We start from the raw sequence: 21,993 nt of genomic DNA, 5'->3' as shown, positions 1-21,993 counted from the left end.
AGTTTATTGCAACAGTTTTCAAAAAAATCACCGTTAACTTTGCTCCCGTTGGCATAGGGTACTTTATGCAATGATTTACACCTGTATTGCAACATGCTATTATCATTGCAACAACAACATATTGCAACAAAATTGTCCTATATAGCAATGGTACTTACTCATTGCAGTTGGTTGTGATTTTATTGCAACAAAGGATTGCAACACTTTCTTATAATTAAGCATTGCCATATACAACCTATGGCAACATCTTTTGTACCAAATGCATTGATATTTAAATGATTTTCAATTATAAAATTATTCTCTAATGCAACATTAAAAACATATATTGCAACAGTCTGGTTAAAAAAAAATTGACATGACCATTTTCAAAATATAGCAATCCACCAATAAAGGTTCAACAACACAATAAATCCCAAAAACAGTACTGAGACTGTTACCAACCACAACTACCACAACTCCATAACTACAAACTAAGTCCTAAACAACCACAGCCAACCAAGTGCAATATCAGTACTACATCAAATTAAAAGGCCATCACAAGTCTAGAACTACTAGAAATAGTCTAAGTACGTAGGTTAATTACATCAAATATTTTGACATCAAAATAGGCCAAGTCTGGAATATAGTAGCTGATTAAGAATCAGCAGCTGCATCGCTCTCATCCTCTGACTCCTCACTCTGACCACTTGCACATAGTTCATCGACATTTATATGCAGCGATGGGTTTTTCTCAGCCAAATGTTCGAGGATTGTCTTCAACTTTTTATTAAGCTTATCCTCCATTTCAGCAGCTATTTCCTTTCTCAGAGTTGCTAATTCCTCAGCTTTTCTGCTTTCATGTGTTGTGATATTCCGTGTTTTGCTTGTTCTTCCGCTCCTCCCAACAAGCCAGTTTGGTCCATGAGCTGCAAAATCTATTTCAACAATTGTCTTTGCTGCTTCTTCGGCCTTATCTTCTGCATCTGCATCTGCATCTGCTTCCTCCTCATTATCATTTCCCTCGGCATTTTTAGTAGTCTACAAATAATCAAAATATGAACAATAAATAAGTGTTTACACACACATGTACAAATTCAAGATATTGATCATACGTACATTCCTAATTAACAATACTAGAAAAAATATTACTCCTGACCTTCTTTTCATGACCTTTGCGTGTTTTAGGGTAAATGTCTGCCTTTGTGGGTGTATCAGGGGTCGACTGGACCTTTTTCTGACATAAATTAACAAATAATAATTAACAAGTACAAAACATATTTAATAATGATAAAAAATGATATATAATTAATTAAGATCCAGGAGCATACCATGTCGTTCCTGATTTGTGCAAATGATGTACGGCCAGCAGTGTGCGTATCAATAACCCTTCTTCGGTTATTTGCATTTTTTACAGCAGTAGACTTAATTTTTTCATCACCCCAATATTGTAGCAAAATCTTGAATTTCTCAAGAGGAATTGACTGCGGCCTTCTCTTCAACCTCTCCTCATCATTGTCATATTTGGTATAATATTCGGCCTTAAAACGGCTTTTGTACATCCTCCACGCATCACAAATGGTCTTTAAAACCCAATCTTTTCCCTCCTCCGGAATGACATACTTTGTCTACATATGAAACATAACAAAACAGATTATGTACCAACATTATTTTCATAAGCTGCATAATCTAAACATGTAATTTAAAGATAATTTGTAGTATGTGTGGTTTTGACCTTGACAAACTCCCACCAACCATTCTTCTCTGTTTCGGGAACTCGGCTCCAGTTGACATAATCTAGGGGTACACATTGTCTCCCTATTGTCCCCAAAAAACTGCCAAATTCTGATCTTATTTTACTATCTTCATGCACAGGTTGCAACTCATGATTTAGGATCAGATGTGGTCTTTCTTCCAATTTTCTCGTAAAAACAGAACTCATTTTCGTAGGTCCTCTACGCCTTGCAACTTTAGTTTCACCTTGATATATATATTTCAAAGTAATTAAACACCATTTTTATATAGGATTAGTCATATATATATATATATATATATATATAATTGAAATTTCTACCACAACTTAAGGATCAAAAACATACCTTCAGCTGGAACCTTGCCATCTGTTGGTTCCTTATTTACCTCAGCATCATTGTCCTCTGCATTGCTAGCTGCTTCTTGTTCCTTTTCCTTGAGGCTTTGTCTCATCTTTACAAATGCCTCCATGGTTCCAACTCCATCATTACTGTACGCCCTCTTTATCTGCTTCAATTCTTGGAGAGTACTAGGTAGCTGGGGGGGAGGTGGTACTGCCACTTCATCATTAACCTTGCAAAAAAGTTTATAAAGTATATAAACTCAAAAAATTGTGAAATTAACCTAAATTACAGAAAATATGAAATAAATTGGGAAAAATAGAACATAAAATGGAGAAAATATGAACTTAAAATGCACAAAAAAAAAAGAAAATTAAAATGCAAGAAAAATGCACCTGTTTACCCTCATCAGCAGCCTTTTGTGCCGTTTTTGAACGAGTTGTCGGTGGTTTGGTGGCAACCTTCACTGATGGAGCTTTTTTGGTCCGCTAATTAATTCAGAATCATATATTAAACTTCTATATATAATATTAATTGCAAAGCTTGAATTAATACTTGAATAAGTTATACAAACCTTCGCCGGTTGCTCCTCTTCACTAGTTGGGAGGCTATCCTGTCCCGACACATACTCTCGATCAAATTCTAGGTCTGATATATTGCCAATATCTTCTTCTACTTTTTTCTTTTTTGTTTTTTGATCTTCAAGATCAGCTTTCAATTTCTTTATTCTCAGTCGTTCCAACATTTGATTGTTTTCAGCGACTCTCTTCTTTCTTTTTTCTTCAAAATCAGCAAGAATATCCTAAATAAATTACACATGATTAGTTGTTGCATGATCATATATAATATACAATAATATATGTCAGAGATGTGTTTTATCAATAAACTCGCCTTTTTGGTAAGTTTTTTCTTGCTTTTTCCGTAAACCTCAATGTGCGCAGCAGATTCCACATTCTCCTCATTAACAACCAATTCAGCAGCTTTAGTAGTTTTCTTCTTGTTGATGTCATCTCCCTCAATTTCTGGTGGAGATTGCACCTTCTCATTACCAATTAAATTCAAGTCCTCATGAGCTTCTTTTTTCTTATTCTTTTGATCTTTTTGAAGTGTGTGTATTGTCACATACTGTGTCTTCACTTTATCCAGACCTACAAGAGTATTATTTACACACATGTAATTCGAGAGAAAGAAAACCAAATAACGATACCAAGACTCACACCAAAATAATTCCAAAAACTTTTGATAATTACCTTCAAAAAAACTTGTCCTTGGCCTCATGATCACATGAGGTTGCATCTGCTTCACCGGCTCTATTGCCTTGTCCACAACAGTGTCAATGTAAAAATCTAAGTGACAACCATCTAGTAAACCCTTAACAAGCTCACCCACATCTGCATCAGAAGAGACTAATTTCCAGCCACCACCTTGCTTCTTAACATAAATCCCTCCTATTTCAGTGTACCCCACGTCGTCCTTCACATATTCCATAAGCACGGAGAAGGAAAATCTGTCAACTTCAACAGCAACTGGTATCTTCATACATTTTCCACACAAGTATTTGTTCTTTACAAATTGTCCTTTGTGGTAGAACCTCAGATAAAAGTACTCTGCCATCCTGAAAATAGACAAATCCCAAGAGAAATGTTAGACCTTTGATGGACTTGTAGGATCAATAAGCTAAAAGCAATTAGGAAGCTAGTAAGAAACTAACAGAAGCAAGTAATAGGTAAAAGGGTGCAAAAACTAAAAAGCAGATAAGAAATAGCAAGCTAATTAAAAACAATAAAATTACAACCTTGTTTTCACAATAATATGCCACAACACAAGGAATAGAGTTGGTACATTACAACTAACATGAACTCCTAAAATTTGACATATATTTGAAATACAATAAATTAATAAGTCTCATTCGCAGATTTCATCATTTTCTTCCATTTCAGTTGGCGTAACAGGGATTTGTCTATTCGGCACATCATCTCTGTACCAACTATCATCATCAGGTAGGGTATTTACAGGAAAAATTAGTTCTTGCTGCATTGTAGGTCCACTAACTTCTTCAAGTGGATCACTTTCGTCTTCCATATCATTGTAGTCCCTTGGCAGTTTTTTAACAACAAAATACAAGTTCTTCTCAGAACAATCTTGAATGTAGAAAACTTGTTGTACTTGTGTAGCTAAAACAAATGGGTCATCTTTTTGATAAATTCTGTTAAAGTTGACCCTTGTCAATCCATGACAGTCTTTATCCTTTTGGTACCAAATGCATCTAAACAAAACTACTGACAATGCTCCCCAATAATCAACCTCGATAATTTCTTCAATGGCTCCATAGTAACTAACATCTGCAACAATGGGGTTTTTGTCTTTAGTACTAGCAAAACTAGTAGTCTGCGCGGTCAAATAAACACCACTGTTTTGTGTCGTACACTTCCCGTCTCTTTGTTTTGTATGGAATCTAAATCCATTAATTATATAACCACTAAATTTTCTTGCTGCTCGTTGAGGCCCCTTTGACAAAGCTAATAGTTCAGGTGAGCATTCCTCCTTTTTTTGAACCTCATCCTTCAACCAGTTATAAAATTCCTTTGTGTGTTCTCTTTCCCTTTTATACAACTTTGACTTCACTTGATTGTCATATAAGGAACGGTGTTCCCTGCAGTTATGTAAAATTTCAAATATTTAAACAGGGTAGTATTATAAATTACTATATAAACTTGAGTAAAAACCAGGGGAAAGACATTACTCTATAAGTTGCTCTATTTCCATGTTGCCGCAGTTGAACAATACGTATCGATGAGCATTAATCCATATCTTTTCTGCCAAATGTATAGGTTTTCCATCCTTGTTTCGCCTTGAACCAATATGACTTCCAACATTTGACTTCATAGAGTTCAATTTGTTTTTGCTATCATCAGCTAAGAATCTAGAACAAAACGTTAGGCATTCTTCAACCATGTACCCTTCAGCTATGCAGCCTTCTGGTTTGCTCCTATTACGAACATATGACTTCAATTTACTCAAATACCTTTCAATCCCAAACATCCATCTAAGGTGCACAGGTCCTCCAAATTCAATTTCTTTACATAAATGAATTGGCAGATGAACCATAATATCAAAGAATGCCGGGGGAAAGATAGTTTCAAGCTGGCAAAGTATTTCGATGATTTCATTTTGCAACTTCTCTACGTCATCTAACTGTATTACTTTTCCACATATGCCCCGAAAGAAGGAACCAAGTCGAATCAAAGGTATCGCGACCTCAGGTTTTAAGGTTTTGATGGCAGCAAATTGAAGTAGGTATTGAAGAAGAAAGTGTGCATCATGACTTTTATAACCAGAAATTTTTCTTTCATTCAATTGCACACACCGGCTGATATTAGACGCACATCCATATGGCAGTCTAGCATTCATCAGCACTGAACAGAAGTCTTCCTTTTCTTTTCTGGTCATGTCAAAACAAGCTGCCCTAATTTCAAAGTGATTGTTATCAGCAGATTTCACAGGATGAAGAATCTTACGAATCCCCATCTCCTGCAAATCTAGACGAGCATTTAGATGGTCCTTTGTTCTGCCCCCAATGTTTAACAAAGTTCCTAAGATTTTATCGACGATGTTTTTCTCTATATGCATCACATCTAGATTATGTCTAATTAAATGATCACTCCAATACGGTAACTCAAAGAATATCGACTTTTTTTTCCAAGGACAATCTGCATCTTTTTTCTTACCCTTCAGCTTTCCAAAATTATTCCTAAATTTACCCAGAAGTCTAACAATGAAATTTCCGGATAAAGGTTCAGGACAAAGATTTGTTTCAACTTCCCCGTTAAATCTTTTGGTGTCAAATCTAAACTTGTGATCAGGAGGTAGGAATTTTCTGTGGCTCATGTAACAAACTTTACGGCTGTGCTTCAAATAGGTTGATGATGTTTCATAGTGACATTCGGGACAACCAAGGTATCCCTTTGTGGTCCAACCTGATAAAACCCCATACCCCGGAAAATCACTTATTGTCCATAACAGGCTCGCGTGCAAGGTAAAAGTGTTGTTAAAGTGGGCATCATATGTTTCTATACCAGTTTCCCACAACTCTTTTAACTCAGCTATAAGTGGCTGCAAATACACATCTATTTCATTACCAGGCTGTGTAGGACCAGGGATCAGAGTTGAAAGAATTATATTCTCAGGTTTCATAATCAACCAAGGTGGTAAATTATAATTAACTAGCATCACAGGCCAAGTACTGTGAGATATACTCATAGTACGGTAAGGATTAAACCCATCTGCCGCTAACCCCAACCTAACATTTCGATTTTCTTGAGCAAATTTTGGATGACTTGCATCCATTGACTTCCAGCCCTTGGCATCGGCAGGATGTCTTAACTTTCCATCATTTATTCGGCCCGTTGCGTGCCAAGTCATGAGTTCAGAATATTCTTTAGACAAGAACATTCTTTGTAACCTAGGTTTCAACGGAAAGTATCTCACAACTTTGGCAGGGACTTTATATTGTTTCCTATCATCCTTCTCTAATATATCATTTTTATCATTATCTACAGCTTTCCATCTTGAAACTCCACACACTTTGCATATATTTTCATCTTTATTTTTAGCCCAATATAGCATGCAATCGTTAGGACATGCATGTATCTTCTCATAATCAAGGCCTAATTCTTTAATCATCCCCTTCGCAGCACTAAAAGAAGGAGGCAAATTTGAGTTGGGGAAGGCCTCTTTTATCAGCTCAAGTATTGCACTAAAGGCTGACTCGGTAAATCCACAAGTGCACTTCAACATGTAAAGTTTAACTACAAAACTTAAACGAGTAAAAGTTTTCGACCCCGGATACAAAGGTTGTTTGCCCTCCTCCACTAGCCTATAAAAATTAATTGCATCTTTGTTCATCTGATTTTTACCACTAGTGTCAATGTCATTTTTATATGAATTACGGATCATCTCATCAAAATCATCCCCCAAACCAAACCCCCCCTGATCACACTCCATATCATCACTAGTATCACTGATTTTCTTGAACTTAGAAGTTGAAATCTCATATATCCAGTTGACAAACTCTGGATATGGCCCCTGACATATAAGATGATCTTGAACGACATCGCGTGAGTGCCAGAACCGATTAATACATTTCTTACAAGGGCACCTAAGTTCAGTTCCTACACCAAAATTTGCAAAACCATTCGACACAAAATCTTTCACCCCTCTTATATATTCTTCACTATACTTTGGAAGTAATGCCCAATTCATCACTGAATTTCTACACAGGTGCAAAGAGAAACAAACAAAAATTTAATAAACTCCTATAAAAATAACTAAACCCCTGTAAATTAACATTTCACTGTCATGTATAAATTTTGCACTCAAATATGGGTGAATATATGTTTTAGGAACTACAAGAGCATGTGAACAGTAGTAAAGTAGCCTAAACAGGACACAAATTCTAATATTTGAAAAGTAATTAAACCAATTTCAACTTAAACAAAGCATATGAACATAAACCCAACTCTTACATATGAACCCACTTAAAAACAATAACACCAAATTAATCAAAAACCTAATTAAACCCCTAAATTAACATACACAGATTAACCCCTAAATTAACATACACACATTATGTAACCCATAAATTAAGAAGATAACCCAGAAGATACACACAAACTTAATTAACAGCAAATATACAAATTAAACACGATAAAATACATATACACATGCACTCAATCAAACAGAGTATAGGTTATTTGAGAAAAATGAGAGTATAGGGTAGTGTACCTTCTCTCTCGCCTTCTTTATATTCTCTTTCGCCTTCTTCTCGATGGATCGCCTTCTCCCTTCTCTATCTTGCCTTCTCTTCGATGTTTGGAGTTAGTGTTATACTGAGGTCTGAAGTAGTGTTTGGATGTATACTTTCTTTTTAGTGTATAGTTCTCTTTTGTGTGTATATTTCAATTAAACCGGCAAAATAATTTTCATTATCCCGCCACCGCTATTTTCATTGGCCCGCCAATTTTTTGGCCCAAAAATTAAGATCTATTGCAACGCCAAATAATAACATTGCAATAGTTATACTCATTTCAAAATTATTAACGAAAACGGTAATCTATTGTAACGATTTTCTTGGCATTGCAATATATTGATTTTCTTTTTTCAAAGGCAACGATTTTGAGATTATTTTTTTTTGAGTGGTTGCAATAGCCAATCTATGGTATAGTGGCACCACAAGTGCAGGGAACAGCTGGATCTAAAGCCTTAATTTCATCCCAAAAACCTTTCAATTTGTGGAAATACAGCTCAATTGAGTCATTTCCTTGCTCTAACTTGAACAGATCACGCTGAGTTTCATAGTACTTATGGCCAGTAATAGCAGCAAAACGCTCATCTAATTCATTCCAAACAGTAAAAGCACTATCCAGATAGGTCATGCTATTACTAATTTCATCAGAAACTGTGTTCAAGATCCAGGTAATAACCATATCATTGACACGATTCCAGTGTACAAACAAAGGAGAATCAGATGCAGGAGCAGTATACTCACCAGTAACAATTACAAGTTTATTCTTGCAGGACAACGCAATTTTCATAGAACGCTTCCAAGAATAATAGTTTTCAGATCCTAACAACTTTTTTAGAAATCAGAACCATACCAGGCTGATCGTTGTTATGGAGATAAAGTGGATGAGAATTATTTTCAATGATTTGCGGATTAGAGGTATTAGAGGTGTTAGATGTGTTCGTGTTTGTATTGCGAGCAGTCATAATTGAGTTTGTGCCTAAAACTGCATTAGCATATGTGTGGTGATGCATTCAAGCATTCAAGATCGAAAAGAGATCGAGAAAGAGATCGAAGGAGATCGAGATAGGCAAACGAAACATCACGAACTGAAATGAAGAGATTGTGGAGAAATGGAGCTGGCAGAGACAACGATGACGACGAAGATCAATGATGAAGAAGATCGAGGCGGAAGAGTAGCTCTGATACCATCTTAAGTTGCTGCAAACTCCATTGATGAACTGAACTAAGCTCTTGTATTTACATTCTTGAAGAAGATACAGTGTTTGTTACAGAGAGAAAAACAGAAAAGTAAAGAAATGAATCTAACAACTACAAGTGGTGCGCACTATATACAAGATTCTGTTACAAATCAGTTACGATAAGCAGCTGGGTGATATGAACAAGTGGTGCTCTGGTGATAAGCAATGGTGTAATAATATAGGCCGTTTAGGCAAATCTAAAAATAGTGATTTAATATTTAAGGTAAAGAAATGTAAGTAAATAAATTAATAAAGTGTTTGAAAAAGAAACAGAAGCACCGAGAGAGAAGGTAGTATTCTCGCTTCTTCAAAATGAATATACTTATTTACGTTCTACCTCTTAAAACAAACAACCCTGTAATATAAAGTACATCATAACATATACCTCATCATTACATTTTAAAATGTATTTGATAGATACAAGCAAAAAGAAAATGCTAGTTATTTTGATAAATATTTTCCAATTCTTTTCATAAATTTATTGGTAATATATGATTGATTCAACTTATATTAATAATAATGAGATTTCCTGTATGTACATTAACCATCCGATTAAAGTAAGATATATGTTTGTCAAGTCATTTGAAAAAATAACTTGGGAACAAAATTTAAGACACACAACATTACCAGTCGTTATTTGGAAATCATGCAAACTATTATTTAATTATAAAACTGGTCAGAAAGATTGTAGAAGGATAAAATACAATCTTTAGATTTCCAAACTCTTTTTTTTTGGAATAAAAGACTAGATTTCCATCAAGAAGGTAAATCATACATAAGAGTCTCCATCAAAACATGAGAGGGAGACGAAAACACGTTTTGATAATTTAGCGAAAATGGAATTCTAACCATTAGGTCAAGTACATTGTTTGCTTGTCTTTTAAAAAATGAAAGAGAAGAACCCATATTAGACACAATAAGCTCTCAACATGTCAAACAGCTAATTATTAATGTGCCATTCATCAAACTAACTATCACAACTAACTATCACAGTCCAATGACCTGAATGGAGAAAGTAGGGTCTGATTCAATAACCACCATGTGATGCTTCATAGAAGTCAGCCACTCCAGACGCTCCAAAATTGTTCTAATCTCGATTGCTAACACTGAAACCATCCCTGACAAACAAATAACCTTCCCATTTACAAACTCTCCCTTGTGATCACGAGGAACCACGCCGATCAAAAATTTGTCGGAGCTCGGGAGTACGGAGGCATCAACATTTAGTTTCAAACAGCCTGTATCCGGAGGAGTCCATCCTGAAAGTGGTCTGCCATTGGAGAAACAATTGTAGTCTGCATTGCTGCTCTGTTATTTTTAGAAACTTTCTGGTCCGAGTATTTAGTACTTCAATCCATAATAGTAGCGTGAGCAACAATCTTATTTTCTTAGAACTTTTTGTTTCATACTTTTTTAGTTGTGTATTCAAAATAAGAGATAATATAAAAATTCAAAATTTCAGGTATGATTGTTTTTCCACATGAGAGATTTTTATATTAAAAAACTCTTCTGTGTAATGAACACAACTATTTACAAGATGAGAATTAAAAATTTATTACTTACAATATTTTTCCTAACAATTCTAAGCTAAATTCTTTCTTCTCAGTTTGATAAATACATAAAACAATTTTTAATACATGATCATATACTCCAAATTTTTAAGTTTTCGAAAGAAAACTAGCCAATTTTTTACGACTAGAAAATGTTATTGTCTTGGTTTATTCTGCAAATTGTACATTTCTGAAAAATATTTGTGGCATGGATAGATTTGCTTTGGTGAATACTCCAATGTTGTATAGTTAACAATGATAAGTTTGCTTCCATAAGAGCATCTCCAACGGAGATATGTAAATCTGTTAGCTAAAAGTGTGATTTTAAATGATTAGTTAAAAATCTGCTGAACCTGTAAGGTTTGTCCCCCAGCGGTATTAGCTATTATGGTTAGCTATATTTAAAATTCTGTTATTCTGTTATTTTCAAATTCTAACAATTATATTTTTCAAATAATAGTCATTTATTGTGAATAAATTTTATAAATAATTTTTTAATAAATTCATTCAAATAAATATTTTATATAAATATATATATTTTATTCTGATTAATTAAAATAATATCATTTAAGAATCTACTATTTTACTATTTTCGAATTTAACGACTAAATTTACATATTGTAGTTATGTATTGTAAAGAAAACTCATAAATAAATTATTTTCTGAATTTAATCAAATGAAGTTTTTGACAAGAATATATGTTATTTAAATATTTGAATGATTTTATTTATAATGCAAATGATATAGTTTTTAAAATTAATTTCATTCCCAAATTATATTTAATTGTTGTAAAAATAAGATAATTTTTAAAACTAAAACACTAATTTATAAATCTAAATTTTAGGTATCAGGAAGTGTATAAGGTGTAAATTTTACCATAATTGAGAATTACACATGCTTTTCAGAACACATAAACTCAAATCCATTCACATATCCAAAATACTCACATTCAACCAAGCAGAAATCAAGAGCATGTCCTCTTCCATTAAAAAGTTCTTCGACCTCTTTCCTTTTTTCGATTTTACTACATCTTGCTGGGGTTGGGATTGCTGGGTTTGGGATTGAGATTGTGGGGGTGGCTGGGAAAACACATCTTCAAATTCATACGAATCATTACTGAGTAATGATACAAATGAGCCTTCCATTTCTGTAAGAACCAAATCTCTAATTATGTATATAAACAACAGTCATTGATAATCTAGCAAATTATCAAACCTAACTAAACCTAATTGAAATGATGTTATCTGAATTGAAAAAAGACGAATCACCTTTGCAGCGAGAATGACGCGCAGTGTTGATGATAGAGCGGGAACTGATATAGCGGGAAATGAAGCGGGAGATGGCGTGGTGTGTTTTAGATGACGAGAAGCTGATCAGCAAATATGAAGGGTAGATGAGCGTTATCTAAAAATGTAACTAACAGTTGGGCTCCCTTGGAGAAGCCCATTTTTCATTCAGTAGCTATATCCGACTCAAACTGTTGCCACATCAGCGATTTTAGCTAACAGTTCTGTAGCGTTGGAGTTGCTCTAAGATTGTTATTTTATCTTGGGTTCTTGTTCTTTATCTGCAATGTAGTTGCCAACTGTTATGTCCAAATTCGACATGTACTTCGGCAGACCCACATTTGAATATGGATAATCAATTCATCATGATGGGCTCATTCTGTTACTTTGTTTAGAGTACAAGTATGAAAGGCTATCAACAATATTAACCTAAGTACATTATGCTCATGATTATGATAGGCCAAGTCGCACGTGCTCATTATTTTCCTAAGCCACTCTAATATTGGGCCTTCACTACGCAGAAAATTTATCAAGACTCGAGGACCCCGTGAACAATTATTGCTGAATCCCTGGATTGCAAATTTAAAAGCAAATTATTGATTAGTAATTGATACATGATGCTTACTTAAAATCTAGTTACAAACAAGCCGAATGACTGATGGGGTCAACACATTATTCATTAAGCATCAATAAAAACAAACAAATGAGTCCTAATTGTATAGTTATCGTCAAAGGAAAAAGAATGTTAAATAGTACTCGCTCCGTACCACTCAATTGATGGGCTTGACGCGCATTGTAAGATTTTTATAATATATAATTTGATAAATTATTTTTAATCCCTTTTTCTTCTTAATAAAAAATTTAATGTTTAAATTTTTTTTAAAAAAAGTATTTTTTAAAAAAATTCGTGAATCTTAAAAAAATTGTGAGCGTAAAAGAAAGGGAGGAAAAGAGCGGTAACAATTTTTTGTAGCCACAACCCAGAAGCCCAAAACACCCACGCTGATCACGTGCCCAGACTCCTCCTCCGTACTCAACTACCCTTCTAAAACATCTTACCCGTGTGAGCCCCTCTCCCACGCACGAAGGCCCACCCAACTCCTAAAAAATTAAACTAAAATTAAATCCAAAAATATCAAAAAAAAATAACCAACGCCTGTTTGGAAGAGATAAAAAGAAAACCAAAATTAAAACAAACCCAAAACAAACCGCAAAAATGGGCAAAGCCTCATCATCGCCACCGCTCCCGGCGGCGGACTTATCACCGGAGATCACCAAACGCAAGAAGAAAAAAGGCCGGCCTTCGTTCGCCGATCTCCAGAAACGCAATCAATCAAAACAAGAACAAAAGAGCCTCTCTTTATCATCTAGCCCTAATTCCAGCCGCCGATCCACTCGCCGGAATCCTTCGCCGGAGCTCGGGGACGACGATGACGACGAGCGCAAGGAGAAGAAAGTCAAGCTCGTTGTGCGCTTGCCGCAATCGACTTATCAGCAGCACAACGAACAACATTTCGATAATTTGGCGCGCTCGACGTCGTCGTTTAGCGAAGAGGAAGAAGAAGACGGCGAGAATATCGAGGCGGTGGTGAAGAAACGGAAGATCAATGCGGTGACTGATAGATCTGGCGATAATGATCAGGTGAATTAAATTAAATTAAATTGAAATAGAGTGTTGAATTTACTTTTTGTTTTTTCTGTAAAGTTTGAATTTTATTGGGATTTAAGTCGTCTAGATTTTCGCGCGTTTCCTTTTTCATATTTTTCTCTGCTCAATTTCAAGATCTGCATATTTGTTGACTTAGTCAAGGGGTTATGAACTGTCTGTCAGTGTGTGTATATATGTATATCTATATATCTAACTATATTTCATCTGAATTTTTATATTTGTGTTGTATGAATTTCCTATCTACTGTTTTAATTTCGACCTCAATTACATATATTATGTGTGTTATATTTGTTTATGTATCAGGTTGCTATCTAATGACTCGATTTGCCATACTTGAATCCTGTGTTTCTTAATCGATATGATATAACTTTGTCATTGATTTAATGAATTTTGAGTGAAATAGGTAAAGTCTGAATCTTTGTTTTGTTTGATATTTGTAGCTCAATTTTTACTTGTTGCTGTATTTACTGCTGATTCTGGTGATTTCTATAGTAGTTCGTCTGTGTTACTTGAATTTGGATTGGGTATAATTTGTATATTGGATTAAATTTGCAGGAGGAAAAGGTTTTGAAAGCGACAGACCCTCCAAATGGTACAAATCTGATATCTATTATGAACAAATATTGGGAAAATTGAGTTGATTAACTTACTTTTATGGCATATGTTTCATTTATGTGTGGACAGGGTCACCATTGGGATCTGGACCCACAACAACACCTTTGCCTGACAAAAAGTTGTTGGTCTTCATTCTAGACAGACTTCAAAAGTATGTTGTATATAATTTATAGTTTCTTAGTTCTTTTTTCCTGTACTCTCTGGGTTTGGGTTATATTGTTAACTTTGTTGGTTGGTAATATTTAACTTTAGGAAGGACACTTATGGTGTATTCTCTGAGCCTGTTGATCCCAATGAGGTATTGTTTTGAACTTGATGCATGGTTATAAGTGAATCATGTTTGTTGATTAATCTTTGTATATGTTCTATAGCTTCCTGATTACCATGAAATTATCAAGAATCCTATGGATTTTGGCACACTGAGGAGGAAACTTGATGCAGGATCGTACTTAAACCTGGAACAAATGGAGGTTAGTTGTTGGTTTCTTGATTTGTATATCTTTGGGTATTTGACCTTTGATTCAATCCTTATGATACTGCAGCTGCAGACTTTATTTAAATACAGAGCTCTTTTGTATTGAAACTCTTATATTTGTTTATTTATCATTTGCTATATATGGAAATCCTAATTTGAGTCATAATTTTGACGTTATTGTGCTTGAGATTCTGATTCCTCGAGTATTTTATTCAAAATATTACTTATTAAATTACTTATTAAACCAAGGTCATTGCGTTGCCGACTTGTTGTCTAGTCAGATTTATGGAACAAGTTGTCTAGAACTTCGAAAGATCCCTGAAAACCCAACCTGACAAAATATGTTACAATAGTTTCAACTTACCCGTTCCACACTTATATGCGGAGACGAGAAATTGGTGACTTGTTTCCCCCCGACCTTGTTGCAGAGTCACCAGGAGTTGAAAGGGATAATTGGTACATTGATATTTAGTTTTGAGTAGTGTCATGTAGTCAAGATATCTTACCCTATGATTTGCGACTCATGGTTGAGCTATTGTACAAGAGGAGACAGATGAGCTGGGGTTTATAGGCCAGCCTCCAGAGTGTTATAATAGTGTTTTGACGGTGGAGCTTATGCTATAATATGTATGTGTTGCTATGTATGTATATTGCTATATACACGAATCTCAGCTTTTTTCTCTATTGGGCCTCCAGTAAGTTATGTTTTACACTTTACTATATCAGGCTTCATTTGTAAAGCTTGTCCGTATTATTATATAGTAATGTATTAAACAATTTCACTTTTAATTCAGGTTTTATAAATGCATATTACATTTTTTTAGAATTCATAAATTAATTTGTTTACCTATGTTTTGTAAATGTCCGTTTGTTGAAAAAACTATACCATTAGTCCTTGATACATAATGTGAAATTGTTATATACTGAGCTCATATATTTTTGCTAGGGCATAACTCTAGTTTGCATCGAAAATAGGTTTTTATTTGCTAATGTATAACTCCAGTTTGTATTTGGATGTTATTGTAGTGATTTTATGATATATGGATTTTCATAGAACTTAGGCATGATTTTCATTATTTTGTGAAACATTATATGATTTTTTTTTTAAATTAGACATATATAATAAATGTATGTATGGAATATGATAATAAATTATACTGTGAACGACTTGTAATGTTATGTCAAGTAATAGTGGTTAGAATTAACCATGACTGGAGGCCATCTGTCAATTTCTGATTCCTGAACCTATGGGAACGTCGTGTACGAGCTCCCTGCCTTGTCATGCACACAGGGTATTCTGCAAGTGCTATGGACCGCATTTTGTATGGTTTCAGAATGATGTAGCAGACTCGTAGATAACAAAAACCTGTTCCTGTAAAAGTGAGGGTGTTCAGAACTAGTTATTTCTGTTCTGTGACATAGCAGATAAAACATAGATGTCCTTTGTTGGTTTTAACACTGATTTGAAAACATGTAGATGAAAACCATCAAGGAGGGTTTTTTTCCATAGTTTATAAAAAAAATTCGTATGAGGTGACATCTTTACTATATAAAAAATATTTGCTTCAGTTGGCTTTTTGAAGTTCTCATGTGTACTTGTCTAAATTTGTCTGGGATTACAACAATTAGTTGTTCTAACATTGTCCTTTTTTTTTTGTTTTCCAGGCAGATGTGTTATTGATTTGTTCAAATGCAATGCAGTATAACTCATCGGATACTGTCTACTTCCGGCAGGTATGACTAAATCTCTGCAGAGTAATTGTTCGTTATTCCACTTTTTTCCTATGTATAACCAAGTCTTGGGCTACTCAGGCACGGTCCATTCAAGAGCTGGCTAAACGTGACTTTGAGAATTTGAGGCATGAAGGGGATGATGGTGAACTGCGACCGAAAGTTGTAAGGAGGGGCAGGCCACCAAGTAAACACCTGAAAAAGCCTCCTATTAGCACATCTGTTGATCGCTTTGCTCCTGAGATCTCCTCAGGTGCAGCTCTTGCAACTGCAGAACCCACAAATGGTTCTGGTGCTTATAATTTAAGAAGAGCGCCTGCGTCATATAAGTTTCAGACAACTGATGGCTCCTCCCACCGATCCCGTAATGGCGAAAACTACTCTGAGTGGTTGGCCGACTGGAATGATGAATTTCCAGGTGCAGAAATAGCAACTTTTACCAATATTTAGTTTTAAATATTTTTGTTTAACCTCGGACTACTTAAATTTCTCATAGTTAGCTTTAGATACTAGATAGAAACTTAAGGTGTTCATTAGTCCCATCCTATATCAAAATTTGGGTACCAAACGATATGGATATGTCAGTTAATGGTACAATGCTAACTCTTGATTTTGTATGATATATTCGATAGTTGGGATGGTTCCCGAGTTTTCACAATCCCTGACTTTACAACCATAACCCCTATGAGACAGAAACTTGAGATGGTCATCGATCACTTCATGGTTTATGTTCACTTTGCTATATGCCCGAATGAAGCATAATGGTTTATAGTATCTTATGTCTCAACTTATCTCTAGGACATATTTTTATCTCGCACTATAGTATAAATTTTGAGTCCCGGCAAATATTTAACTGTGTTATTGCATTATTGTCTTTCTATTCTATATGCAGCGTCGATTTTAAGAGCGGACATGAAATACGGGAAGAGACTGGTTTTGATTGACGAGACCAGGCGTGAGACATACAAGCAGTTTCACCCTTCAGCTTTTGGCCACGAGCCATCTTCATTGTCTGATCTTGTAGGGGATACAAAACAGTTAATGCCGGTATGACTGATTCCATATATACTTCTTATTATGAAAATCTTAATCAAGTGGGATATTTTTTATTTTGGATTACATCTTTTTGATTCTCTAGCCAACCTTCTAAACACTTTACTCTTTTTAAGACTAGGACTAGTTCTCCTATTAGTGTAGGAATTATAATTCTGTTTTGTTTTAACACCTGCCCTTGAATTTAAAATGCTTCTAGAGTGATTAATACATTCTTGGCAAACCATTTAAAACTTATCAATCTTATCTGCAATTCAGATAGGTTTGCATGTGGAGCATAGTTATGCAAGAAGCCTGGCTCGTTTTGCAGCAAATCTTGGGCCAGTTGCATGGAAAATCGCTTCCAAAAAGCTAGGAAGTGTTTTGCCCCCCGGAATGAAGTTTGGACGTGGTTATGTTGGAGAAAATGATGCATCATATCAATCACCTTTTTTCTCATTTGATAAACAGCAACCTCTATCTAGTCCAGCGTTTGATGGAAATAAAGGCAGACCAGTTACTCCACCTACATTAGGTGCGAATCCAGTAATGACAACTGGGTTTCAAGACAAAAACAATTTGGTAGAAGTAGACAGAAGAATAAGTTCCCAGAATAATTTGGCTTTACTGCAGGGTACTCCAGTTTCAGGAATAAGACCTGGACAGGGCGTCCTTACTCCAAATAAAACTGCATCTCAGGCCGAGAGGAATGGCTTCAATAGTGTATTTGGGTACAGTTTTCCATCCCAAATGGGATTGGTGAGACCCGGCATGCTATCTGCCCATTCTGGTCCAGAAGAAGCTTCATCGGCTTCACAGCTACCAAGCATGGTCCCTATATGTGACTCGACATCTACTCCTATCACTTCAGCAAACAATGTAGATACTGCAGAACAGAAAGGCTCAGAAGATTCAAGGACATTAAATTCTGGTTTCCCAGTGGCCCCCAGTACTGGATCTGATCAATACACTGTAGCTGATGGGAACTCATCGTGGCAAGCAGTAGCCTCACACCCAAGACAATATTCTCTACCAGTACAGCCTGACCTTAATGTCAAACTCCAAGCACCGAGCTCACCAAGTTCCGGGTTGAGGATTGGATCGCCCCAGCAGCCAGATCTTGCATTGCAGCTATGACATGTATATTTATCGCAGCATTGGAGCTATGTACTTCACATGGACAAACACTGACGTATTGTAGCCATATCTAGCATAAAAGCTTCAGGTCATAAAGAATTAGGTCGAGGCACTTTCAGGCTGTTCGAAAAAGTTGACATGCGAAATACCCACCCTAGCTTAAAATTTTATAAGATTATTAAGCAGCGGCCTAGTGCTGCTGCAGATTGTAGGGAGAGAAGGAATTCTCTATAGAGATTGTAGCCATTTTTTAGGTGTAATTCTAGGAATATTTCCTGTAACATTTGTTATAACTTGTTAATTTTATAGAAGGAAAAAAAGATGTTGCATGATACTTTTATCTTAAATCTCCAGACGCTGTAAATATACATATCTGCAGCTCTGACTAAGTAATGTTAAATTTTAATTTTTTTTTGAAATAACGTGGTAAATAAATGGTTGATTTTAGTTGGATGAGTTATGCGGAAAAATTCAGTATTTTGTTCATCAATACGCATGCATAATTAGAAATATATAATTATGCATATAAAATAAAATTAAAATATGCAAATAACCTCTGTTATCTTCTCCGTAGTCCGTACTATATTATAGGGAAAGAATAATTGTTATTAATGGCCACCGTTAATCCTGAACCTAGCAGTTTACTGACCCCGTCTTTCTTTCTGTTAGTTCTTGTTTTGCAAATTAACGTATTATATATATTTTATTGTTAGAAGATCATTTCTTTGATTGATGTGAGATCTGCAGGAGCAAAATCTCCGTCTCTCCAGACAGGAGAGACAAGAAACAGAGAGATTTTAAAATTTTGCAACCAATTAAAATCTCTCGTCTCTTCTTGTCTCGAATTGATTATTTCTGCATAAAAATGAATTTATTTTCTTGTTTGAGCCAGAAATGGAAAGACGGTGACAATTATAATGTTGATGGTACAGCTCCATCTCCAGGTATTTATTCTAATTTATGTGTATTTATTTTGAGAATCATTGTTTTTTTTTGTTTATGAACATAGTAGTTATTGATTTTTTATTGAAATACAATTATTATGTGCAGAACCAAATTCGTTGAGACTAAAAGAAAATGAAAATGAAAACAATGATGGCAAGAAAACAGAGGCATGCAGCTACAAATATAGTGAACTTGTAGCTGCTACCCAAGATTTTACAGAGGATAATCTCATCGGGGAAGGTGGATTTGGAGGTGTATACAAGGGCCTGTTGGAATCAGGACAGGTAATCAACTAAGTGTATATTTATACAATTTAAACGTGACCGTGGAGGGTAAAATGTACGAGACCTTACTTGTGCTTCCGTAGAGACCCTAAATGTGTGATTTATATGAAAAGGTGAATTGAATATGATCAGGTTGTTGCTGTGAAGAAACTTGATCAAAATGGGCTTCAGGGTAATCAGGAATTCATAGTGGAAGTTCTGATGTTAAGTCTACTGCACCATCCAAATCTTGTTACATTGGCTGGCTACTGTAGCGACAAGAATCAGAGACTCTTGGTGTATGAGTACATGCCAATGGGTAGCTTGGAGGATCATCTTTTTGGTATATACCTCTATATCTGACTCGAATATATATGTTAAAGGGTCATGGTCCCAGCAATCACATGTTAGGAATGTTTTAAATAACATTATTACTGTTCTGGCGTTGGATGAATATCCGGTAGCCAGGATTATAACATTTTCTTAACACATCTAAAGTTTTTTAGCTGCTGGATGGGTAAAATGCTCATTTCGGTCGTCTAGCTAAACAAAACTGTTGAATGGACAAAATTATTTTACTCCTCCAGCGGTTAAAAAACACTAAGCGCTAAACGTGTTCACCGGATCCAGGCACTGGTTGAGGGGACCAGGACCCTATGTTAAAACATCATAAGTTTGGCTTAGACTTGAATTATTTGTCATTTTTCTTAGACTGGTCTTTTATTTTCTTATTCTCAAGCTTAATAATGTACATGCTAACAATGTAAAAAATGTTACATTCTGAGCAATATCTTTAACATAAAAAAATGTTCTGAAAATATTAATTTCAGCAGTCCTTTACGGAATGTGGCAGCAGTCATCTCTGCTTTAGGGCAACTGCATAAATAATGATTGGACCTTTTTTTGTTCTCCCAGATGTGAAATTTGATAAGGAACCACTTAAATGGAGCACAAGACTGAAGATTGCTGTTGGTGCAGCTCGCGGCCTCGAGTATCTCCATCTCAAAGCAAATCCACCTGTTATATACCGGGATTTGAAGTCCTCCAATATACTGTTGGATAGTGAATTCAATGCAAAGCTCTCAGATTTTGGACTTGCGAAACTCGGGCCTGTTGGTGACAAAACTCATGTTTCAACACGAGTAATGGGAACGTATGGATACTGTGCCCCAGAGTATGCCATGACCGGAAAGCTGACCCCAAAGTCTGATATTTACAGCTTTGGTGTCGTTCTTTTGGAGCTTATTACAGGACGCAGGGCAATCGACAACACTCAGGAACCAGAAGAGCGGAGCTTGATAGCCTGGGTAAGTTACCTATTAATTGATCAAAAAACTCTCAACTTCTTAACATAATCTAGATTTCAATAGAAGTCTAGGATTTCCTAGATCACAGTAGTCATGGGCACACACTAACAACTACTTTACTTAATCAGTGGATTTCTATTGGTCTCATTAATAATGATGGCCCCTGCATGCACAAAAATCTCCACCAATCATAATCCTCCACCTAAGTAAAAAGTAGTTGTCAGTGTGCTCACGAGCACACACTTGTGATGCAATTGTGTGATGTGACATTGATTATGGTTGTCTTTATGGTGCAGTCCCGGCCTTTTATGAGAGATCGAAAGAAGTACGTACAAATGGCTGATCCGCTAATGCAAGGAAGATTTTCCGTCCGTTCTTTGCACAATGTTGTTGCCATTTGCGCAATGTGCCTTCAAGATCAACCCATGTTTCGGCCTCAAATAAGTGACATTGTCGCAGCCCTTGAATTCTTAGCCTCCCAGGCTGAGAAGAAGGATGCACGCCTGAGAAGTAGTTCCCGTACAAGCCTAGACCTATCATCATCCGAATCCTGAAACTTTCTTAGCCATATATGTTTGTCTATATACGACCATATCAATAAAAATAAAATCTATAGGTCGCCTGCAAAATGAGTTCAAGGCCCTTATAGCTGTACATGCCATAAAAGAGAAGGAAACTTGATTTTTTGATCTTATACTCTGCTTAAGCAGATCTCATCCTCAACTTGCACCCTTACGAACAAGTACTAATAAGTATTTTCAACATAGAGGTTTAACGCAGCGATAAATAATGATTCTTTAAAATTTTAAAAGTACTAGGGTTTTTAACAAATATCCAAGTTTAGAGAGTTTTTTGCAAAATAATTAATAA

The 21,993-nt window shown here is 35.5% G+C and overlaps 4 protein-coding genes across 4 annotated transcripts; 2 read left to right on the top strand and 2 right to left on the bottom strand.

The window, feature by feature from the left end:
• Positions 1–3,974: 3,974 nt before the first annotated feature.
• LOC108203402 (uncharacterized) lies at positions 3,975–7,331 on the bottom strand. Its single transcript, XM_064093796.1, has 2 exons — positions 4,813–7,331; positions 3,975–4,722 (listed from the first exon to the last, which is right to left on the bottom strand). The coding sequence occupies exons 1-2, from the start codon at positions 7,329–7,331 to the stop codon at positions 3,975–3,977; spliced, it is 3,267 nt and encodes a 1,088-aa protein (XP_063949866.1).
• A 950-nt stretch (positions 7,332–8,281) lies between these two features.
• Positions 8,282–8,662, bottom strand: LOC108221267 (uncharacterized). Its single transcript, XM_017395156.1, has one exon. It carries the CDS (start codon positions 8,660–8,662, stop codon positions 8,282–8,284), a length of 381 nt encoding a protein of 126 aa, XP_017250645.1.
• A 4,439-nt stretch (positions 8,663–13,101) lies between these two features.
• LOC108223543 (uncharacterized) lies at positions 13,102–18,942 on the top strand. The gene is made up of 9 exons (XM_017397866.2): positions 13,102–13,591; positions 14,174–14,210; positions 14,303–14,384; positions 14,486–14,531; positions 14,605–14,703; positions 16,374–16,442; positions 16,521–16,857; positions 17,332–17,486; positions 17,751–18,942. The coding sequence occupies exons 1-9, from the start codon at positions 13,166–13,168 to the stop codon at positions 18,606–18,608; spliced, it is 2,109 nt and encodes a 702-aa protein (XP_017253355.1). The 5' UTR covers positions 13,102–13,165; the 3' UTR covers positions 18,609–18,942.
• A 399-nt stretch (positions 18,943–19,341) lies between these two features.
• On the top strand, positions 19,342–21,838 carry LOC108223544 (probable serine/threonine-protein kinase PBL21). Its single transcript, XM_017397867.2, has 5 exons — positions 19,342–19,552; positions 19,659–19,837; positions 19,970–20,159; positions 20,732–21,123; positions 21,420–21,838. The coding sequence occupies exons 1-5, from the start codon at positions 19,474–19,476 to the stop codon at positions 21,675–21,677; spliced, it is 1,098 nt and encodes a 365-aa protein (XP_017253356.1). The 5' UTR covers positions 19,342–19,473; the 3' UTR covers positions 21,678–21,838.
• Positions 21,839–21,993: the final 155 nt, after the last annotated feature.

The sequence above is a fragment of the Daucus carota genome, chromosome 5 (genome assembly GCF_001625215.2).
Source record: "Daucus carota subsp. sativus chromosome 5, DH1 v3.0, whole genome shotgun sequence".
Lineage (NCBI taxonomy): Eukaryota > Viridiplantae > Streptophyta > Magnoliopsida > Apiales > Apiaceae > Daucus > Daucus carota.
The sequence above is the reverse complement of the archived record's forward strand: the minus strand, read 5'-3'. Positions and strand labels throughout refer to the sequence as shown.